Source organism: Mustela putorius, unplaced genomic scaffold, assembly GCF_011764305.1.
Source record: "Mustela putorius furo isolate JIRA1106 unplaced genomic scaffold, ASM1176430v1.1 tig00000224_pilon_pilon_pilon, whole genome shotgun sequence".
In the NCBI taxonomy this organism is placed as follows: domain Eukaryota; kingdom Metazoa; phylum Chordata; class Mammalia; order Carnivora; family Mustelidae; genus Mustela; species Mustela putorius.
In genome coordinates this window covers 31,488,371-31,512,798 of record NW_025421321.1, presented here as the reverse complement: position 1 = coordinate 31,512,798, position 24,428 = coordinate 31,488,371, and the positions used below count along the sequence as shown (strand labels likewise).

The 24,428-nt window shown below is 35.8% G+C and overlaps 1 protein-coding gene across 13 annotated transcripts in view; it reads right to left on the bottom strand.

The window, feature by feature from the left end:
- Positions 1–24,428, bottom strand: part of EHBP1 (EH domain binding protein 1) — a 360,247-nt gene that overhangs the window by 199,684 nt on the left and 136,135 nt on the right. For all 13 annotated transcript variants that reach the window (XM_004742041.2, XM_004742042.2, XM_045077893.1 and 10 more), the window contains one exon: positions 37–218. In XM_004742041.2, the coding sequence (XP_004742098.1) occupies positions 37–218 (182 nt within the window). The remainder of the gene's footprint in view (positions 1–36; positions 219–24,428) is intronic.

Below are 24,428 nucleotides of genomic sequence, written 5' to 3'. Positions count from 1 at the left end.
CAGAAGCAGCTTGTCTTCTTGACAAAAGAAACTTACGTGGCTTTTCCTTCCCTAAGGAAGATGCAAGATAATGAAAACTGGAGAGTGGCAGAGACAACTTTTTTAGACAATGGCTTGAATTTTAACTTGACATCAGTCTGAGTTGGCATAGGGCTTGCATACTGTTTCATGTTGATGCTGCTAGTAGCAAGAGCTTTCCTTCGACCAGAAGGGGATTCCTGGAAAATGAAAAATAATTCAGAATCTTGGAGTTATTTATTTTACAGCCAAGTAGTTTAAAATAGTACTTTAATAATATGATTAAGTAACAGTTGAAACTTCCCTCCTGAATTCCTGTAATATAAATTTGAAATAAAATTGTGATGAAGTTAAAACTTTTATATCTTTAAATAAGACATAAAAATTGGAGAGAGCTGGCCCAGGCAGAAATAAAGACAAACTAAAACAACCGTAAATAGCTCAAAAAAGAAAAAGCAACTAATGCAAACTAGGATAGAAAGTGTCCAGAGTTCCTCCAAAAAAGAGGATCTAGCACAGAGATAGGCATCAAAAGTACTCAAAAGCTGTTTTCCTCCCTTTCATTCTATTTAATGTAACCTAATGATATTTCTCCTCTTCTGAATGCCTCCAATTTTTTATGGAACTCCCAGCCTCTATGGCATTCTAACCTCATTTTTACCTACAGTATCTGAGTTCTATTTATCTTCTAATTTGAGCCTTATTTCTTCTCAGGGGCTTTTCTGGGCACTCCACTCTACATTTCTCTTTCCTTTCCCTCAGGTCACGTTTACTAAGGATGAAACCATTGGTTTCTGGGATGCTATGTCTGTGGCAGACACTGCCAAATGACTCCAACAGGTCTCAAAATTTTCTACACAGCTATTACCAATTTATCAGAAATGAATATAAAATGAAATCTATTTGCTATCAAGGGTACTTAACATTCTAATAATAAGCTATCTCATTTCAAAATTATTCTTTACAGAATAATAGCCTAAGAGAACAATGAAAACAAAACAGCAAAATAATGATTGGGCATTAACTATGTATAAGACACATTGTTGATTCAGGAGTGATATGATGATAATTAAGACATAATCCCTGACTATGTGTTCTAATGGCAAAGGGACATTTTTATATGAAGATGATTTGTAAATCATGTAAATCAGAGACATATACCAGCATTCCTTAGAATTTACTGGTCTGGGAGTTCAGATCTAAAATAAGGCCTAATTTTCAAGCTGTGTGACCTTGAGTAAGTAACCCGAGCCTCACTAACCTCTGGTATAAAAATAAGGAGACTAATCAGAAATCCATTTAAGCTATAAAATTATTCAATTTTCCAACCAAGACAGGAAAAACTACCATTAATCTTTGAATTATTAATAGATCTTTACTTTGTCTTATGATTGACAAACCTGCCTAAAATAAAGAGAGACTAATTTAATCAAAACATTAAACCAGGCTTTTAGAAAAAATTGACATTTCTGCCAGCAGGACAAGTAAAAATGTAATGTAGCATCCCTAAAGAATACCTTGCTTTAAAATGTGGTCTTATCTGTCAGATTATGCACAGCAATATTATACAGAACTATTAGTGCATGTAGATACCTTATGAATGAATTTTAAAAATGCATCAAGTACTTGAGAAGGATTTAAGCCCTCTCAGAAGAAATACTTAAGAATATGCAAATACCCTCAACTGAATCAAGCTGAACAGATGTGACTATCCCAAACAATACAAGTATTCTTTCCCTGGTCGCTACTGTCAATCAAAGAATAAGATTAAGGTCCAAGGTTCTGACGATGTGCAAAATGAAAAAGTATGATCAGGTAGTATCAATTTATTACACTGATATGAACAATAATCTCTTATTGTACCTTTAGAATAGCGAACAACTTTTACATATAATACAGGTTTTAAAGCCTCTGTATTGGAAGCATGACATAGAAACTACACATATTTTTAATTTTGCTAAAAAATCTGTTTCAAAAAGTATATTAATTAATCCCTTGATAATAATTATTTAATTTTATAAGCAAATAAACTATAAAAATTAAGGTAACTTGGAAATGAGCATAATTTTGAAAGCCCAACTGAAGTGTAATTCCAACAAAATCCAGAGTTTTGCTGATTAACATTCAAATGCATTTTTTAGATAAAAACTGCACAGAAAAGGTTTTTTGCTGAACTCAAGGAGTTTTTAAGCTTTCGGTAAATCAGCGTCTCTGAAACAAGAGAAAATAAAGGCTACTGAATTCTAAACATAATTAGCTGTACCACTTAATTAAGTATTTACTTGCTCAGCAACAATGAAAACAGCCCTTTGTAAAGTCTGGACAGGTGAACAAAACAGAGCCCTTTTGAGTCTACAATATCCATTCCTACTATTAACGCAGGATCTCGCTAGAGTCTCTGCTGGGAAAAAAGGTCTGAATGGTATTTCTAGTAATTCTTCACCAAGCTCGCATATTGTTTTCCTCTTTAAAATTAGCTACCCCATAGAAAAGATATTTAAAAAGAACAGTAATGAGAGAAATAAATATAAGGATCTTTCATAGCTCTAACCCCAGCTCCACGAATCTTCACTTTTTACAACTGAGTTTAAATCTTTACCCACCCAAAATTGATATCATTACTATTAACAGTTCTACAAAGAAGAACAAAATATAAGTGTTTGCAGTTGCAAAATGAGCATGTCTTTTACACCCTATGAGCCTTCCAGTAAGGAGTAGGGGCCAGCCAGGCAGAAGGAGTTTAGAGAGAATTACTCATATTGCTGCCAGAGTCCTAAAGCTATTTCATGTCATATGCAAAGTGGAAAAGAGGACGAAATAAGAGGAAAAAATAGTAAAAGACTCTGAGAGAAAGAAAGACAACAAAAGTCAGTAAGAAGTGAGGATTCACGTAAATTTAAAACTAAGTTTTTGTCTCTGGGCCTACATTTAAACATGTTTGTATGAATCTGACAGTATTTAAGGAATTACTTCAAAAATCCTAAAGCTGAAATTCTTAAATTTTAGTGTTTACTAAAAAACAAAAAACTAGGAGGGCTTTAGACAATCTAGATAACTGGATCCCACCCCCGGAGATCTTAAATTAGCAAAACCAGAGATGGGCTGGGAAATCTGCTGCATTTCTAAAAATAATAAGTACCTCCCTTCTCTACTCCCATCCTGCCCCACCCACACCCACACCACTACTACCAGGTGATTCTAATCCAGTTAATCTAAAATCACACTTTCAGAAATACTTTCCCTGGGGCGCCTGGGTGGCTCAGTGGGTTAGGCCGCTGCCTTTGGCTCAAGTCATGATCTTGGGGTCCTGGGATCGAGCCCCACATCGGGCTCTCTGCTCAGTGGGGAGCCTTCTTCCCTCTCTCTCTCTCTCTCTCTGCCTGCCTCTCTGCCTACTTGTGATCTCTACCTGTCAAATAAATAAATAAATAAAATCTTTAAAAAAAAAAAAAAGAAAGAAAGAAAGAAATACTTTCCCTAAGGAAGTTCTTACATAATAAAATCATTTTACTTAAGAAATCTCACTCTCATTTTCCCCAAGTACTCTTCTATAATTAAAAAAAAAAAAAAGCAAGCCTTAGCTGGGGCGCCAGGGTGGCTCAGTTGGTTAAACCATCTACCTTTGGCTCAGGTCATGATCCCAAGACCCTGGGATGGAGTGCAGTGTTCCCTCTCCCTTAGTATTTTTCTTTTCATTTTGCCAATCTGAGATTATTAAATATTACTTCATTGCATCTTAATTGCATTTCCATGATTATTAATGGCATTGATTATCTTTTCATAGTTTATTGGCCATGTGTTTCCACTTTGTAAAATCTTTTGTAGCTTTTCCTACTGCTGATTATTTTTTTTCTTTTTTTCATGAAATTGAAAAATCGCTTTTATTCTGCTATTATGTTCTTCTGGTTTGAGGGTCTTTTAAAATTCTGATTTAGTTAACATACAGTGTTATATTAGTTTCAGGTATACCAATATAGTCCATATTATTACTCAGTGCTCATCAAGAGAAGTGTACTCTTAATTCCCTTCGTTTATGTCACCTATATCCCTGCCCTACCTCCCCTCTGGTAACCATCTGTTTGTTCTTTATAGTTAAAGAGTCTGTTTGGAGGCACCTGGGTGGCTCAGTAGGTTAAGTGTCTGCCTTTCCCTCAGGTCATGATCCCAGGGTCCTGAGATAGAGCCCTGCCTCAGGCTCCCTGCTCAGCGGGGAGCTTGCTTCTACTTCTCCTACTCCCCTGTATTCCTTCTCTGTCTCTGTCAAATAAATAAATAAAATCTTTAAAAAATATATTTTGGGATAATTTAAGATTTTTTAAAACCCTTACTCTATTAAAGTGTAATTTGATATATCTTCTAAAGTTAAAGCAACTCCACATTCCTGGGTAGGGGGACAATATAATCGGGTCCTATTTCCTTTTGGGAGAGGTTTCTTTTTTTCTTTTCTTTTTTTAAGGTTTTATTTATTTATTTGACAGACAGAGATCACAAGTAGGCAGAGAGGCAGGCAGACAGAGAGAGGAAGAAGCAGGCTCCCCGCAGAGCAAAGAGCCCGATGTGGGGCTCGATCTCAGAATCCTGGGATCATGACCTGAGCTGAAGGCAGAGGCCTTTACCCACTGAGCCACCCAGGTGCCCCTTGGGAAAAGTTTCTAATTACAGATACAATTTCTTTAATGATTACAGAAGTATTTAGTGTTTAGTGTCTCCCAAAGCCAGTTTAGATAAATAATTTTCCATCTTGGAATTTATACATTTCATCCAAGGTTTCAAATTTAATGACATAAAGCTTTTTAAAACCTTTTTATTATCTTAATCTCTGCAAAATCTATAGTTTTGTATATTTCTTCATTCTCAATGCACTTTGTGTCTTCTTTCGTTTCTAGATCATTCCTGCTATAAACTGTCCATTTCCTTGTGTTTTCTGAATCAACAACTTTTGGCTTTGCTAATCCTTTCTAGTGAATGGATATTTTCCATTTCTTTCTTTCTTTTTTTTTTTTTTTTTAAGATTTCATTTATTTATTTGAGAGAGAGAAATAGCAAGAGAGAGCATTGGAAGGGAGGAGAGGAGGGAGAGAACAGGATACTGGGAGCCTGATACGGGCCTCAATCCCAGAACCCTGGGATCATGACCTGAACTGAAGGCAGACAGTTAACTGACTGAGCCACCCAGGTGCCTGGGATGTTTTCTATCTCAATAGTTTCTGCTCATCTTTACAATTTCCTTCCTCCTACCTTCCTCAGATATATTTTAACTCCTGAATTCTGAGCGTTTCTTTTTTCCTGATGTAAGCATTTAAGATGATATATTTCTCTAAGTACTACTTTAACTATATCTTATATTATCAGTCATTCTATAGTTAAATATTTTCTAAGTTTTCATTATAAGTTCTTTGACTCACGTTATAAATTTCCCCATGTCTTTTCATCACTTAATAGGTCACGTCTTTTAGTGCTGTATAATATTCCATTGTCTGAATGTGCCACAGCTTAGCCACTCATCTCCTGAAGGACACCTTGGTTGCTTCCAAGTTTTGGCAATTATGAATTAAGCTGCTTTAAAACATCCATGAGTAGGTTTTTGTGTGGACAAGGATACACATTTTGTTTGGGTAAATACCAAGTAGTATGACTGCTGGATTGTATGAAAACAGTATGTTTAGTTTTGTAAGAAACCACCAAACTGTTTTCCAAAGTAACTGTACTATTCTGCATTCCTACCAGCAACTGTATGAAAGTTCCTGTTGCTCCACATTCTCACCAGAATTGGATGTTGACAGTGTTCCAGATTTTCACCATTCTAATAGGTATGTAGCAGTATCTCATTTGTTTTTTTAATTTACATTTCCCTGATAACATGATGTAGAGCATCTTTTCATGTGTCTATTTGCCATCTGTACATCTTCTTTCTTAAAGTTTTTGTTCCATTTTTTAAATTGGGTTGTTTGCTCTTGTGTTGTGTTTTATATATTACAGAAAACATTCCTTTCTTAGATATGTTTTTTGTTAGTTTTTTCTCCTTGTCTGTTGCTTCTCTTCTGCTGTTGACATTGTCTTTCACAAAGCAAGTTTTTAATTTTAATGAAATTATCCATTATTTCTTTCATGGACCATATGTTTCATTTTGTATCTAAAATGGCATCACCATACCCAATGTCATCTAGGTTTTCTCCTGTGTTATCTTCCAGTAGTTTCACAGTTGTGTATTTTACATTTAGGTCACTGACCCATTTTGAGTTAATTTTTGTGAAGGGTATAAAGTGTCTAGATGCATTTTTGTTTTTTGTTTTGTTTTTGGCATACGGATGCCCAGTTGTTTTAGCACCATTTGTTGAAAAAACTATCTTTGCTTCATTGTATTGTCTTTGCTCCTTTGTCAAAGATCAGTTGATGATATTCATGGGGGTTTATATCTAGGCTCTCTATTCTGTTTCAGTTATGTCTCTTCTTTCACCAAGATTACACAGTATTGATTATTGTAGCTTTATTCAGGTAGTGTCAGTCCTCCAACTTTGTTCCTCTTCTTCAATATTATGTTGATCTGAGTTTTGCATTTCCATATAAATTTTAGAATCAGTTTGTTGATATCCACATAACACCTTCTTGGGATTTTCATTGGGACTGCATTTAATCTATAAGTCAAGTTGGAAACAACAGACATCTTAACACTATTGAGTGTAGATATGCGAATCCAGCTATTAAATTGGACATTAGTGATATTTTAGAGAGATATAAACACTTCAAAGAGATTTGTATGAATATAAAACAGTGACAGTCTTATTAAATTGTTTTGGGCACCTGGGTGGCTCTGACTCTTGATTTTGGCTCTGGTCATGATCTTGGGATTGGGCTCTGTGCTCAACAGGGAGTCTGCTTGAGGTTCTCTCTCTCCATCTCTCTCTGTCCCTCCTCCCACTCTTGCATACGTATGCTCTCTCTCTCAAAAATATAAATAAATGAATCTTTAAAAAATTGTTTTACATCCAGAGTATACAGAAAACAACAAGCGTGGATGGGTTCACTTTTGAATTCTATGAAACATTCACATATCTACTTTCATATTCAATCTGTGTGTGATAAGTTATTTTAGTTGAAGTATATGAAGAAAATCCAGCCTCATACAGATCAACAGTTGGAAAAGACAGGAGTATTTTAATGATGTTTTCAGATAATTTGGGGTCTCCTTTGGTATTATATCAAAACTCCACAAGTGGTACTTTCTTAGAGGTTAACGGTAATGTGGAATTTGAAATCACATTAATAAACTTTTTAAACTCTGTTAAATTAAGATCCAGTGCTCTATCATGCATGTTGAATAGGATTTTTTAGTCATGCATGATGTTGTACCTCATACACTTTGGTCCTTGGAAAGCACTGATTCTCTGAATTATGCAGGTATTTTATTTTGATTGATTGATTGATTGATTGATTGCTATTTAAGCCCTCTTTTGCAGGATATTTTATTGGGAAGTGGCAAGCAACTTACCATTCTTCTCATATAAAAATAAAACCAAACTTGCATAAATTACTATTCACAGAATAAAAACATAACAAAAAACAAATAAGAGAATGAACTCTAATCCTGCCAAGAACAAAGGCTAGGTTTAAATTACAGAGAGAACCCAGCTAGCTGATGACTAGTCTTTGATGACAACTGTATCAAGGAAAATACCAATATTGTCAGAAACATTTCTAAGAAAATAGTATGGCCCAATGCCCTGAAGGTGTTTTTTTTTTTTAAATAATTTTAAAATTTTTTAATAAACATATAATGTATTATTAGCTGTAGGGGTACAGGTTGTGAATCGCCAGGTTGACACACTTCACAGCACTCACCATAGCACACACCCTCCCTAATATCCATAACCCCATCACCCTCTCCCTAACCCCCTTTCCCTGGAAACCCTCAGTTAGTTTTGTGAGATTAGAAGTCTCTTATGGTTTGTCTCCCTCCCGATCCCATCTTGTTTCATTTATTCTTTTCCTACCCCCCCCAAGCCCCCCACGTTGCATCTCTACTTCCTCATATTAGGGAGACCATATGACAGTTGTCTTTCTCTGATTGACTTATTTTGCTAAGCACAATACCCTCTAGTTCCATCTAGGTCGTCACAAATGGCAAGATTTCATTTCTTTTGAAGGCTGCATAGTATTCCATTGTATATATACCCCACATCTTCTTTATCTGTTGGTGGACATATAGGTTCTTTCCATAGTTTGGCTATTGTGGACATTGCTGCTATAAACATTCAGATGCACATGCCCCTTCAGATTACTACATTTGTATCTTTAGGGTAAATACCCAATAGTGCAATTGCTGGGTCGTAGGGTAGCTCTATTTTCAACTTTTTGAGGAACCTCCATGTTGTTATCCAGAGTGGCATATGTAGGTATTTTAAATGGTGATACATCACATTATATAATACGAAAGTAACCATATTTGCTTATTTCACTACCTATTCCATCAGAAAAATCTTCAGGCACAGAGAAATTAGAAGCTTAACATGGAGAAAAGAAGTTTTTCAGAATTCTAGTTTTCACTTGAAAGCCTGAGTTTTATCATTGGGAACAAATAATTTTAGTCACCTACCTTTAATTAGCAGGCTCACTTTGTTCAGTTTCAAGATAATGTTTATCAAATTAATACCTAAGTGTTCATAACCAGTTAGTCATTTTTGTTCAAGAAGTGTTCATAACCAGTTAGTCATTTTTGTTCAAGAAAGAAGTGTTCCAGGGAAAAAGGGTGATTAGTTTAGTTTACAACTCAAATAATCCCACAACTGCTTTTTCTTAAATATATTTTCCCTTTGCAAGACAGACTGAGTGCTTCATGTATACATCCCTTTTTGTCCGAGAGAATATTAAAGACTCAATACTCAAGGGTCAAAATTTAATGAAATTAGTAATTTTGTCACAGCATCAAGAACATACATAAATGAAACCTAATGAAGACTAGTTCCTAGTTATAAATTTTCAAGGCTGTTATCACTTCTACCTATTAATAATAAGACAGAAGAGGCAATCTTCCTCATTGTTTTCTTCTGTGCAGTAAATTCATTACACTGATGGTACAGTCTGGGATGTCAGCTTTGTGCATGGGAACATGGGGGCATGGGAGGTACTAGACATTTTCTGCATCTCCATGCAGTGGTTAAAGCAGTAAATCATGGCTTCAGGAGAAACTCTCAGTGTTAAAGCTATGAAGAATGATTCTTGATTTCCTGGTTTCAATTTTTTTTTTTTTAAACTTCTCTGGGTTCTTTCTATGTTATTTTAGGAATGCATTATAAAGTTCATTTGGTCATATTTTATCCACTGTTTTCCAATAGGGGAGTTACCCAGGCTAGCTAATTGGTTACAGTGCCAGAAGCAAATTCTTCATTTGAATTTTATAAGAACAGAACTCAACATTCCTTTTTTTAAGATTTTATTTATCTGAGAGAGAGAGAGAGAGAGAACACAAGCAGAAGAAGGAGCAGAGGGAGAGGGAGCAGCAGACTCCTTGCTGAGAAGGGAGCCCTACACATGGGGCTCCATCCCAGAACCCTGGAATCATGACCTGAGCCAGAGACAGACACTTAACCAACAAATCATCCAGGATCCCCTGTAATTTTTTTTATTTTTAGATTTTTTCATTAATGAACCTTCTTTCTGAGGGTATACAAGCTAAAGAAATAAAGCATATTATGCCCAATATGCACACTATATAAATTAAGCAACTGAGCCACCTAGGCCCCAGAATCAAACATTTTAATAAAGAAATAGCCATCACAACAAAGTTCACTTCTCTCCCGTTGACCTAAGATCCTAATCTGGAAACTCTTTTTTCTTTTTTTTTTATATATTTTATTTATTTATTTGACAGAGATCACAGGCAGGCAGAGAGGCAGGCAGAGAGAGAGGAAAGGAAGCAGGCTCCCTGCTGAGCATAGAGCCAGATACAGGGCTTGATCCCAGGACCCTGGGATCAGGATCTGAGCTGAAGGCAGAGGCTTTAACCCACTGAGCCACCCAGGCGCCCCCTAATCTGGAAACTCTTAATGACTTATTGGGACTGTTTTAAGATTTTGTTTTATTGGAACTCCCCACATGTAAACCTGGGATTATCTTTGCAACCATGTTGCATGTTGTCTGTTTAGACTCTGTCTCAACATCACCTTAAGCAGGTAGTAAGTACGTGGTGATAAATTAATGCTAGCAGCAAATACCCTTTTAAAGATTTTTTTTTTTTAATTTTTTATTTGACAGGCAGAGATTACAAGTAGGCAGAAAGGCAGGCAGAGAGAGAGGAGGAAGCAGGCTCCCTGGTGAGCAGAGAGCCTGATGCAGGGCTCGATCCCAGGACCCTGGGACCTTGACCTGAGCCAAAGGCAGAGGCTTTAACCCACTGAGCCACCCAGGTGCCCAGAAAATACCCTTTTAGAGGCACACAATCTAATGCCTGATTTTACTCATTCTTAACCATCAGAAGTCTAAAATCTCTTCTGATTCTATACAACCAAATCAGGGCACCAAGAAATCAAGTGACAGGCAGATACAACTCCAGATAGCATCCTCAAGATGTGTGATAAGACTAACACTTAAAAGTCTTAGTTATTAGATCTCACCTTCTGGCTTATGACTGCATGAATTATTTGCAGCAAAAAACTAATACACTCAAGTATTTGTGTAAACTACCATCTTCTCTACTGACTTAAGAACCAAAACTGTCAAATAAGATAATGTGGAATTGGAAGGGACCTTTAAGTTTCTAAATTCATCCTGTCACCCCCAGTGCAAAAACACCTTATACAACCCTAACAGAGAATTATCACAATTGCTTCCTGGTACTTCTCATTTAAATTCAACCAAAAAAACTCCCAAGACTTTATTTGGTGCTTTATATATGTGTGTGCACTATAATTTGGTGCACTATAGTATCAAAGCCAACAATTTTGCTTTTGATTTATTCTGCAAATACCTACTGAGAGACTATCATGTGGTTGAGATTCTCTCATTGAACTTTGTGATAACACTTTAAACTTTATGTTCAAATGATAGTCAAGTTAGAAATAAAAATATCCTAACTTTTTCAAAATTGTGATGCTAGTCCTTCGAGCTGTCACAAGCACCGCATTTTTCAGGCCATGCTAAAAAGATCTTTGCTTCATCAGCAGACCAAAATGGAATACTACAGAATTTAATTTGGATTCCACAGAGCAATTAAATGCTAAAGCAGACATGCCACAAGGAGCTCTCTCAACCACAAAGACTTAATTAGAAACCATATCAGCTAAAATAACCAACGCTAGATGGTTGGATGGAAGAGAGTTTGGTAGCACAAATGTAAATTGAAAGAATCAATATTAAAAATCTATTTAGACATGTACTCAAAAACATTTGTGAAAATTATCACATTGATTTTAGAATAAAATCTAAATTCTCTCTAAAAAAAAAACCAGTTTAAAAAACCTCCACCTCTCAAAAAGAGGGAAACTCCATATATACATAAAAATACAAGTTAAAGTATTTAAGTCAAAGGTCTAAATGAGTTGCAGGTTGTCCAAATTTAAAACACAAACACACAAAATCAAGTCTACTACAAAGTTGTTAACAGGCTTATTTCCTCTGTAATCTTAAAGAAAGCTATTAAAAATTTATCGATACTACTGTATTAAGTTTTTTTTTTTTTACCTTAAGCAGGAACTATAATACCAGATTTTTTACCTTATTTTTTTTTATAGTTTTTTATTTATTTGTCAGAGAGAAAGAGGTAGGCAGAGGGAGAAGTAGGCTCCCTGCTGAGCAAGGAACCTGATGTGGGACTCTGGGATGGTGACCCAAGCTGAAGGCAGACACTTAACTGACTGAGCCACCCAGGCGCCCCATTTTTTTCACTTTATTTTTTTAAGATTTTTATTTATTTGCCAGAGTGTATATTACCAGATTTTTAAATTGGTTTCCAGTATGTGTTCTAAGGGAAACAGACTCTTCTGTTAGATTACATACCTGATACCCAAGGATTATTTCATTCATGGCCAGTACCTGAATGTGTGTGCTGATAAGGACCCCCAAATCTTCATAACTAGACAGACCTAATCTTAGTTGTTTAGTTTCATCCATATCACAGATTCAACCAAACTGAAACATCTCCATCCCTTAAGATGTTTCTCCTGAGTTCTCATTTCAGTGAGTTGTATAGTACCATTAATCAAGCATCTCAATCCCAGGACTCACCAAACTAAGTTGGCTCTAACTGCTAAATCTCTCCAGAATCCAGACCCATTCTTTCCATATCCAATCATGTGAAAAGACCACTGCTATAACCTCTGCATTGGTTGCCCTTTCTCCAGTATCATACATATCTATATTTCATATTCCAGAATTCTATGAGGGTAATCCTCTTTTTGTTTTAATGCTATACCTTTTTTTCTGATTGTATGAGAAAATTCACCATGGAAAATTATAAATACATAAAAAAGTACAAAGAATCACTCAAAATTTTACCAACTAGCTGAAACCACTACTAATACTTTGACATATTTTCTCTATTCTTTCTAAAATAGTTGAGACGACACTCTGCAAATTCTTATGCTTTTTAAAGTTAACATTATAGTTTGTAAACCTAAATTATGGAAGTTGCATATCATTCTGAATCGTGATTACACCACAAATTTACATAACTGTCTCCTCTTAATGAACTTAAAGTCACTTTACGTTTGTCACTTAGAAATGATGTGCAGCTAACATTTTTATGCCCAAAGTATTTTTGGCACTTTTGACGGTTTCATAGGACAGATTCCTAGAAGCAGAATTTTTGAGTAAAGTATTTGAATCCTTTCCAAAGAAATCATACCAAACTTTCTAACCTACAGTGTACAACAGTGCTAGTCTCATTCATCACACCCAAAGCAGCACTATTATTTTTAAATCTTTGCTAAACTGTTAAGAAAAATTTGTATTTCACTCATTTAAGTTGCATTTCTTTGATAACTCTTGATCTTGAATATATTTCTGTGTTTATTATCCATCTACATTTTCTCTTTTGTAAAACTAGTCATGCACTTTGTCCATTTACCTATTTGGATCTTACTCTTAAGAGAAAAAAAGATTTGTAGAGCTCTTTAAATATTGAAAATATGAGCCTTTTGTCTGCCACTTTTGTTGCAAATATATCTTCTTGCCGTGTTGTTTAATCCCTTGATTTAAAAACCTTATAGTTTCTTTATTACATAAATAATGCAGGGTTCATTATAAAAAATAATTACACAATTCAAAGAAGTAAAAAAATACAAAAATTACATATAGCCCCACCTATAGAGTGAAACATTTTTATATTGTATTGATTTTCTAGCTTATTTATAGTCATTGTTAAGAAAAGTTGAAGCATACATTGTGCATATTCTTTTGTAAACTTTTTTCATTTAAATATGACAAATATACTTCTTCACCAATATTTTACCATGATCATTTATAATGGCTACAAATATTTCATTGTAGGGACATAACAATTTAATCCCATGTTTTGGGGCATTGAGATTCTAATTTTTCATATTACCATATAAAAGTATAGTAATATGCAATAACCATATAACCACAGAAAATGTAAGCATTAATCATATAAAAATCCTCTCAGTTAATTCTTATATTCATACTTAAATATTTCACTTAGATAGATTTCTGTTGGTTAAATAACAGAGACATACATTTTAAAAAGCGTTTTATATGACTGCCATTTGCCCTATAGAAGTTACACCAACTAAGGTCCCACTAACAGGTGGACCTCAGCCAACAATGAGTCTTAGCATGATTTTTAAAATAGATACGATTTTTTTTTTTATGGGACAAATCTATGCACATTTTCCTCTGTGATTTCTTTCCCACTGCTCAGAAGCTTAAGAAGATCTTCATCTAATGATTTAATAATATTCACTTCTATTCTCTTTTAGTTTTTTTTATTGTAGATTAGATTATTTTATTAACTTTTTTATCTATTTGGAATTCCTTTTGTAGTGACAGCATACTGCTTCCATATGAGAACACAAACTGCCCCTTCCCCCAAATGCATCCCATGCTCTGAAAACATTCTGCCAATTGTATATACTATTCAATTTTTCTGTTGTGACATAACTTCATCATTTTGAGGCATAGAAGACCTTCCCAAAAAAGGCACAAAACCAAAAGAAATAACAATAGCAGACACTTTTTATAGAGTACTTTATGCCAAGCATTACTCTAAGTGCAAAACTATAATTTCTTATTTGTTCCTCACAATAATCCTATGAGATAGATACCACTACTACCTCATTTAAAGATAGGAAACTGAGGGGCAACTGGGTGGCTCAGTAAGTTAAGCACTTGCTCTTGATCAGGTCATGATCTTAGGGTTGTGAGATCAAGCCCCACATCAGGCTCCATGCTGGGCAAGCCCCTACTTAAAATTCTCTCTCTTCCTTTCCCTCTGCTTCTCCCCGCCCTTCCTCTCTAAAAAAAATTTAAAATTAAATAAATAAAGATAGGAAACTGAGGCACAAAAGGATTAGTCAACTTGCCCAAAGTTACATAGCTAGTAGGTAAAAGAGCTGAAATATAAACACAGGCAATCTGGTTCTGCAATATATACACTTAAGCACTATACTGTACTACACGAAAGAAAAGACACAAATTGAATGTATCAGTACTAAAAGCTTACCATGTTGTAAAAGACATCATTTGCAATACTAAAAAGAAAAGTGACTGGTAGGGAGAAAATATCCACAAGATACATAAAAAATAGTGAATAGGATATATAAGTTCTAAAAATAAAAAAGAAAAACGCAATCTGGGGTGCCAGGGTGGCTCAGTGGGTTTAATCTCTGCCTTCAGCTCAGGTCATGATTCCAGGGTTCTGGGATTGAGCCCAGAATCAGGCTCTCTGCTCAGCAGGGAGCCTGCTTCCTCTTCTTTCTCTGCCTGCCTCTTTGCCTACTTGTGATCTCTCTCTCTCTGGCAAGTAAATAAATAAAAAATCTTTAAAAAAAAAAAAAAGAAAAGAAAAACGCAATCCAATTAAAATCTGGCAATGGATATTCATGGGCAATTCACAGAAAGATATTAAGTGGCCAGTAAAAATATAATAAGATGCTGAACTTCCTAGTTATCAAAGAAATGCAAATTAAAATGATAATGAAAGCATTTTCACTCATCAGAATGACAAAAATTTAAAAGTCTAGTAATATCCAGTGTTGTTGACGGTATGGAATGAAAACAGGCCTTTCAATCACTGTTGATGGGAATATAAACAGTAATGCAGACTACTATAAGGATGTCCTTTTAGCACTGAAACTATCAAAATAAAATAAATATCCCCTTTGACTGAACAATTCGATTTCTGGAAATCTATCCCAGAATATGTGCATAAATTCTCAATGCAGTGCTATCTGTAACATATGAAGTAAAATGGAAATTACCATAATATCCACTAGCAGAAGAATGGTTAAATCATTATGGTAGATCCATCTGTACTATGGAAAACTGTGCAGCAACTAAATACTGTAAGTGAAAAAGCAAGTCACAAAACAATATGTAAAGTATGATACCATTTAAGAACAAAACCAAAACTTAACTTTAAAATATGTGTTTGCCTAACCAAAGAGGCACAGAATCTATACTCAGAAAACTATAAAGTACTCATGAAAGAAATTGAGGAAGACACAAAGAAATGGAAAAATGTTTCATGTTCCTGGACTGGAAGAATAAATATTGTGAAAATGTCTATGCTACCTAAAGCAATCTATACATTTAATGCAATTCCTATCAAATGGAACAAATAATCCTGAAATTTATATGGAACCAGAAAAGACCTTGAATAGCCAAAGGAATATTGAAAAAGAAAGCCAAAGTTGGTGGCATCACAATTCGGGATTTCAAGCTCTATTACAAAGCTGTCATCATCAAGACAGCATAGTACTGGCACAAAAACAGACACATAGATCAATGGAACAGAATAGAGAGCCCAGAAATAGACCCTCAACTCTATGGTCAACTAATCTTCTACAAAGCAGGAAAGAATGTCCAATGGAAAAAAGACAGCCTCTTCAGTAAATAGTGTTGGGAAAATTGGACAGCCACATGCAGAAAAATGAAATTGGACCATTTCCTTATACCACACACGAAAATAGACTCAAAATGGATGAAAGACCTCAATGTGAGAAAGGAATCCATCAAAATCCTTGAGGAGAACACAGGCACCAACCTCTTCGACTTCAGCCACAGCAACATCCTCCTAGGAACATCACCAAAGGCAAGGGAAGCAAGGGCAAAAATGCACTATTGGGATCAAGATCAAAAGCTTTTGCACAGCAAAGGAAACAGTGAACAAAACCAAAAGACAACTGACAGAATGGGAGAAGATATTTGCAAACGACATATCAGATAAAGGACTAGTGTCCAAAATCTATAAAGAACTTAGCAAATTCAACACCCAAAGAACAAAGAATCCAATCAAGAAATGGGCAGAGGACATGAACAGACATTTCTGCAAAGAAGCATCCAGATGGCCAACAGACACATGAAAAAGTGCTCCATATCACTCGGCATCATGGAAATACAAATCAAAACCACAATGAGATATCACCTCACACCAGTCAGAATGGCTAAAATTAACAAGTCAGGAAATGACAGATGCTGGCGACGATGCGGAGAGAGGAGAACTCTCCTACACTGTTGGTGGGAATGCAAGCTGGTGCAGCCACTCTGGAAAACAGCATGGAGGTTCCTCAAAATGTTGAAAATAGAACTGCCCTATGACCCAGCAATTGCACTACTGGGTATTTACCCTAAAGATACAGACGTAGTGATCCGAAGGGGCATGTGCACCCGAATGTTTACAGCAGCAATGTCCACAATAGCCAAACTATGGAAAGAACCTAGATGTCCATCAATAGATGAATGGATAAAGAATAGGTGGTATATATACACAATGGAATACTATGCAGCCATCAAAAGAAATGAAATCTTGCCATTTGCGACAACGTGGATGGAACTAGAGCGTATCATGCTTAGCAAAATAAGTCAAGCAGAGAAAGACAACTATCATATGATCTCCCTGATATGAGGAAGTGGTAATGCAACATGGGGGCTTAAGTGGGTAGGAAAAGAATAAATGAAACAAGATGGGATTGGGTGGGAGACAAACCGTAAGTGACTTTAATCTCACAAAACAAACAGGGTTGCTGGGGGGAGGGGGGTTGGGAGAAGGGGGATGGGGTTATGGACATTGGGGAGGATATGTGCTTTGGTAAGTGCTGTGAAGTGTTGTAAACCTGGCGATTCACAGACCTGTACCCCTGGGCATAAAAATATATTATATGTTTATAAAAAATAAAATATGCTTGGGGCTCTTGGGTGGCTCAGTCAGTTAAGCATCTGCCTTCAGCTCAGGTCATGGTCCCAGGGTCCTGGGATCAAGCCCTACATCAAGCTCCCTGCTCAGCAGGGAGTCTGCTTCTCCCTCTCCCTCTGCCTTTCCCCTCTGCTCATGGATGCCTTCTCTCCAAAAATAAATAAAATTTCTTAAAAAAATAAGTGTATGCTTATGTGATTTCAAAGAAAAAATGTCTAGAATTACGTATGAGAGAACTTTCCTTTTTTTTTACTTTATATATTTCTTTATTGTTTGAATCGTTTACAATTATCTGTTCATATTTACTATTACCTATCCTTATTTAATACTTTAGTAATTTCTAAAAAAACTGTGTTTATGTGGGAAAGAAAACAACAAACATTAAGGAGATGGGGAAAAAGACACACAAAGGTAGGATTTCTCAGCCATGGAACTACCGACATTTAGGACCCAATAAGTGTCTGATTTTTTGGGGGGCTCTCCTATGCATTGTAGCGTGTTTAGAAGCATCCGTGGCCTCTACCCACTAGGTCCTGGTACACATTCTCCCTATTCCCTACCAATCGTGATAATCAAAAATGTCGCCAGACCGGTTGCCTGAGTAGCCAACTCTTGGTTTTTGCTCAGGTCACGATCCCACAGTTGTGAGACTGAGCCCCCACATTGGGCTCTGTGTTAAGCAGGGAGTCTGCTTCAGATTCTCTCTGCAACTCTTTCCAACCCACTCTCTCTCTGTGAAAAAAAAAAAAAAAAAAAAAAAGTATGTTTAAAAAATTTCTCCAGAATGCCACATTTTCCTAGGGGGAAGGCAACAATGCCCCACATTCTACCCACCACCACATTGAGAATAACTGAATTAAGGAATCAAATATTCTGAGAGGCCTTCCCTAGTTCCTCAACCAGAGTTAGAACTCCTTGCACCTAATCCTATATGGTATCAAGTATTAGTTTTTTCCTTCTTTGTCTCTAGTAGCCTGTGAGATTCATTAAGGCAGGTGTTTAGGCTGGTTAAACAGCCATCTCTTGTTCTGGGTACCTCAAATATATAAACTGGGACCACCCTCATCAGCAGCACATGATCCCAGCATACAGCTGGTGCTTGGCAATTGTTGAATGAATGCCAGAGTTTTATTCTACAAAGATAATGAATGATATTGGTCTCTAGTTAAAAAATATAAACTAATCAATCTGCTTATAAAATTAAAATAGATAAACTCTATAAAATATAAACAAAATCTAATTTAAATAAATTATGCCACTTAAAAACAAACATGTAAACATGATTCTAAATATCAGTAATAAATTTACTAAGAGTTGCACAAAAAAATTAAAAGCCAGATCTCAAATCTCTACTAAAGAAAAGAGCATCAGTGAATAAGTAAATTGATTACATGTATTTTAAACTAAGTTAATCAAATATATTTTGAAACATTTAAAGAAATTTTAAAACACATTGAAAAAGTGACAAGTATTATATTTCTTCCATTTCAAATATTTAACAACACTCTTATTATGATACATCAGTATAGATGGGTGTGACAGATATGAATGTGTTGGTTAAACTTTCACTTCAGGGGCAGTCAATTTTCCTAACTGAGAGGTCAGGTGGAGTGCACACTGTATCAGCTAAACTCCAGAGGCAGTGACCACTAGCACTTCTTTAATGGATCCTGTGATCAACACTTGAGACACTATTAATCAGCACAGTGAATATCAGAAAGGGAATTTATTGGTAAAATGAGTATCTGATTCGTTAATAAAAATCAATTTTAGAAATGGGCTTTCTAGGCGCCTGGGTGGCTCAGTCAATAAACGTCCAACTCTTGATTTCAGCTCAGGTCACAATCTCAGGGTCCTGGGATCAGCCCTGCAATATCAGCTCCACTCTCAGCAGGAAGTTGGCTTAGGATTCTTTTCCCCACTCCCTCTGCCCCTCCCCCCAGCTCCTGCTCCCTCTAGCAGGCATTCTGTAAAATAAATAAATAAACCTTTAAAAAAAAGAAATGGGCTTTCATTACTAAAATTAGATATCGAGGAATTGTGATTTAGATAAAATATTTTATAGTTACTTTCCAACCTTAATAAATAGGGCATAAAAATCCAGCTTCGTTTATATAGCCTTTCCATTCAGAGATGGTATCCAGAGTTGATCCCATAACAGTTCGGTATCTAGCTACTGGTGTGGGAGCATTTCTGGCTCCCTTATGCTGACTAGAAGGGTAACTGAATCTTGTCATGTAAATGCTGTGTACCTATTTTTACTAAACCTTTAATGCAAGCTGATGGTTGGAATGCTTAACTGGAGAGCTCAAAGCTAGGATCCTTTATGGACCTTATAAAACAGTCTTCTGTTCATTGTTTTGTGCATGTATGCTAATGGATATTTGTTTTAAAAATATCTACACATGGCAGAATATGGTCATTTCTTTATAATCTGGTAATAAGGTTGCAAAGAAACACCTTTAAACTTTTCAGTGACCACCATTTGGCCACCATGATCTACCAAAAACAAAAACAACAGTAATACCCGTCACTATAAATAATCACCATGGCGTATGTCACTTCTTAACAACGACCTCTAGATTTTTGTTTTGGTGATACAGTTCATACAGTCTTTGGACAACTGTCAAATATAAAACACAATCCAATGGTTTTTAATATTTCTTAACCTGCAGGGCACCTGGGTAGCTCAGTTGGCTGAACCTCTGACTCCTCAGGTCATGATCTCATCATGGTCATGGGATTGAACCTCGCATTTGCCTCCATGCTGGATGTGTAGCCTGCTTGAGATTCTCTCTCTCTGTCTCCCTCTGCCCCCACTCCCCACAACTTGCACTCACTCACTCTCTTTCTCTCTCTCAAAGTTAAGTGTGTGTGTGTGTGTATATATATATATACACACATACACACACACACCCACACACACACACTTCTTAACCTGCAAATCTTCGGAGACAGTCCTCAACTTTAAAATACTATGCAGCTAAAAATAACCATCCACACACCATGAAAAAAATCTTGCTGATATCAACATTCTTTAAAGGGCCACTATAGGGTTGGTGTTGCAAATAACATTAAAGAGAGAGATGAAAGCTGGGTAATCTACTACCAGAGACATACTATACCATTTTAAAACATGAGGTAAATGAAAGTTTTCAGGGAGAACAGAATACATGAGGACAACCTCGGGTTAAAGTAACATTCCTGTCATCGCTACTAAAAGTTCAAGGGACATTCAGGTTGTGAAAAGAAGCAAAGCAGAGATGAAAGACCCAATTACAGGATGCAGGTGACTGGCATAAAAACTACTGAATATTAGAATTTTTCTAAGTCACAGGTAGCATCTTATCACCTTTTTGTGATAAACTGTCACTTTTGTATTCTACCACATGAGGATTTTTAATATGGTGGATATAATGCATGAATGTGAATGTGGTGGTTTCTAAAGGAGACATGGTAGCCTATAAGTTATTTAGCGGCATGTGTTGCCAAATCCAAACCTGCCTAAAGGGGAGAGGTAAAATACCACTGTTAGAATAGATACTTATTTTCTTGGAATTCCAGATTATGGTGCCATGGAACAGTTATAATAAACATTTATCTGCTTTTGAACCAAATGGATTAAGTGGGTTTTTTTTTTTTTCCTTAAGTTATTTTTCCCCTACAGGTAACTAAATGAATATGAAAAGTAAGTGTAAAGAGATATCCAGGTCCTCATATTGATGCCCCAACTTCATAGCTTCCAGTATAATTAAATACTTAAATAACTATTTTTGTAGTTTTGAGCTTGCTTCGGGGCAAGTTATAGGATCTTCTTTCTTTAGATTAAAAAAGTCATACAGATAATTACCATAGCTTTCTGTGATGTTTTAGGTACAGCCTTGCCTAAGAGCAGGAAGGCTGGCAGGTGATTCCCTAAAGTACTTTTTCAGCTCCAGGGTGATAAAAATATCTTAAACTTTCTGAAGTCAAAACTCATAATTAACCATTAAAAATTTTAAATTGAACAATCACGTATAGTTAAGATATAATTCTCTAAAATACAGTGTAAAAAAGGTACTACAAAGATCAATTAACATTTTCAGGTAAAATCAGCAAATATTATTAAAATGCAAGATTCAACAACTCAAATTACTGCCAATTCAAATAAATATCTGGTTATAGTAAACTTTTTCAGTAAGCAATTATAGATAATACATGATTTGTGTAGTGTATCTACTACACAGCTCTCTGTAAGAATTATATAATATTGCCAATCCTAATCATAAGAAGAGTTCTTTAGCATATTTTAATATGAAAACTTGAAGACTTATTTCTTACAGATGGAAGAAAGGCCATGTGAAAACACATGCTCAGGACCTTTTCCTGTGGTGGAAATGGTTAAACATTTCTTACATCATAGATTTCTAGAATTCTGGCTGCTGCTGCTTATATCAGATAAATAACAACAAAATGACGGTGACAACTTACCACATGTTGAATACTGTTCTGAGCATATGTGCTAAAGGTACAACACTCCTATGATATAGGTATGATACTACTTTCATTATACAGATAAGCTGAGGTACAGAGAAGTTCACCAACTTTCCCCAAACCTCACAAGCTAGGAATGTCCAAAGCCCGCACTCTTACCTCCTGCAACCATTCTACCAAAATGCCCCTGAAGAGGCAGACAACTGGCTGTACCTGAGAGCTTGCAGATAAAGAGCTGAGATTTTCAATTACTTATTTTTTTTCTTTCTTTCTTCCTTTTTTTTTTTTTTTAATATTTCACTTATTTATTTAACACAGAGAGAGAGCACAAGCAGGGGGAGCGGCAGGCAGGAAGAGAGAGAAAAGCAGGCTCCCCACTGGGCAGAGAGCCTGACATGGGACATGAGCCCAGGATCCTGGGACCATGACCTGAGTCAAAGGCAAATGCTTACCTGAATAAGCCACCCAGGTGTCCCCAGTTATTTATTTTTCTATGAAACAAAAATTACCTTTCAATTCCACTTAAATCTTTTTCCTTATTTACATATATTCCAGAAACCCTGTATAGAAAAATGACATATATTTTCACACTATTTGATATAAGAGCACTTACAAAGTTAGTAAGCATTTTTATCATTCAGTTAGTGACCTATTTCAAGGTAATTATTTACTTGCTCTTCAGTGACATCTTATTAAATAGGTAAGACTGGTGTTATTACCACTGTTTATAGAGAAAATTTAGGCCTACAAAATTTAGACTTGCTCTAAGTTTGTCAAGACCTAAGTATAAGAGTTTAAATCCTATCATCAGTTCTACTACTATTTTCATTTGCAGGTTTTGGGGGTGTTTTTTGAAGTAGATGTAAGACAAAACAAATTCATGTCTAGGTATCCTCCATCTGCTATTAAAAAGGCAAAAAGAAAAGCCTGTTAAACAAAAAGGGGTTACGTGACATGATCTTGGTTGGCCTTCCCGTTTTACAGGAGCACACTCTGCTGGCATATTTTTGTTTATTCTTTAACATATTAGCAAAGGTAAGTACCCTAAAAGGTAGTATTTTAGAAACTAAAGTCTTAAATAGACTTTCTTGGAGAACATTATCCAGTAAAAGGTTATTTCAGGTTACCTACCAATAAAAATTTAAATTCAATTCCTTTGGCTTTTGTACAATTATTACCATTCTACAGGAATAACTTCTGTCAATCAAATTGTGCCTTGCGGGGTGGGATGCATCTGGTGTGGCACCCAGTACGCTATTGGTGCTCAAATTATAATACAAGCAACAACAACTAATACCAGGTTACTGCACGCAAAGTGATCTGACACAAAAGCCATGCATAGCTAAGACTCAGAAGAACTATATGCAATATTTGAGCACGTCTTTTAAAAACCAAGAGAAAGCTGTCTATGATGTTTATGTGTTCCTATTTTACTACTCTGAATATGTTCTTGCATAGGACAAAAAAGGAATGATTACTTAGCCTTTCCTAAATGTTTGTCTCTTTTTAAGAGAGTAAGATCCTTTCACAGGGTTCAAAAGTTTCATATGAGCTACAGAAGATAAAACCAGTGCACAAAGTGTGCGTGTGTGTGTGAGTGCACACGCGCACGTGCACGCGCGCGCATGTGCGTGCCTGTATGTGTGTGTGTTTCCGGAGAGGGGAACCAAGGAGTGGGGAGAACTTAGAAGACGAAGGAAAAGAAAGACTTGCCTCTGCCTGTTCTTAGAAATTTAGAAAAAAAGTCAGAAGTCATGGAAAAAGGTGCTCAAGAAAGAGAAAAACGTGAACTTCATTAAACCCATAAACAAACCACGCAATCCCTTGGTTTTATTTACAGGGTTTTTGAGAGGATCGAGTAGCATGAAATACATTACAGTGCTTTGTAAAGGGCATACGCTATAGAATTCAAAGTATTAAATTGCACTGGAACTTTGAATAAGCCATGATTCACTTGCAATTAAAAGTTTACATTTAAAAACTCTAATGGGGCGGGGTGGCTCAGTCAGTTAAGTGTTTGTTTGCCTTAGGATCAGGTCCTGATCCCGGGGTCCTGGGTATTGAGCCCTACATTGAGCTTTTAGCTCACTGGGGTATCTGCTTCTCCCTCTCCCTCTGTACCCTGCTTGTGTTCATGCTCTATCAAATAAATAAAATCTTAAAAAAAATTAAAACTCTAACAATGAAAATTACACTTTATGTGAGGAAAAAAACGACATAGTAAAAATTTCAGTGTAGTTCTTACATACTTAAAAACTATCAATGTATATGGATAAATGAAAAAAGTAAGGTACAAAATACTATTCTGCTCTCACTGTGTATTAAATAGTGGCATGTGTATTTCTGGAGATATACACAGGAAACTAATAATAAGTTCTCTGAGGAAAGAAAGAGGGTCAAAGTAGGGAGATAGAATTACTTTTTATTCTTTTATATTAGATTTTTTTAAAACCGGCCATTTGTTACTTTTCAAAAAGATAATTTTAAAAACTAGTAATGAAAAAAGTAGAATTTTTTTTTACTTTCCTGTTTTACTATGAAACAGTAAAATTCAATAAATAATGGCAAGAAA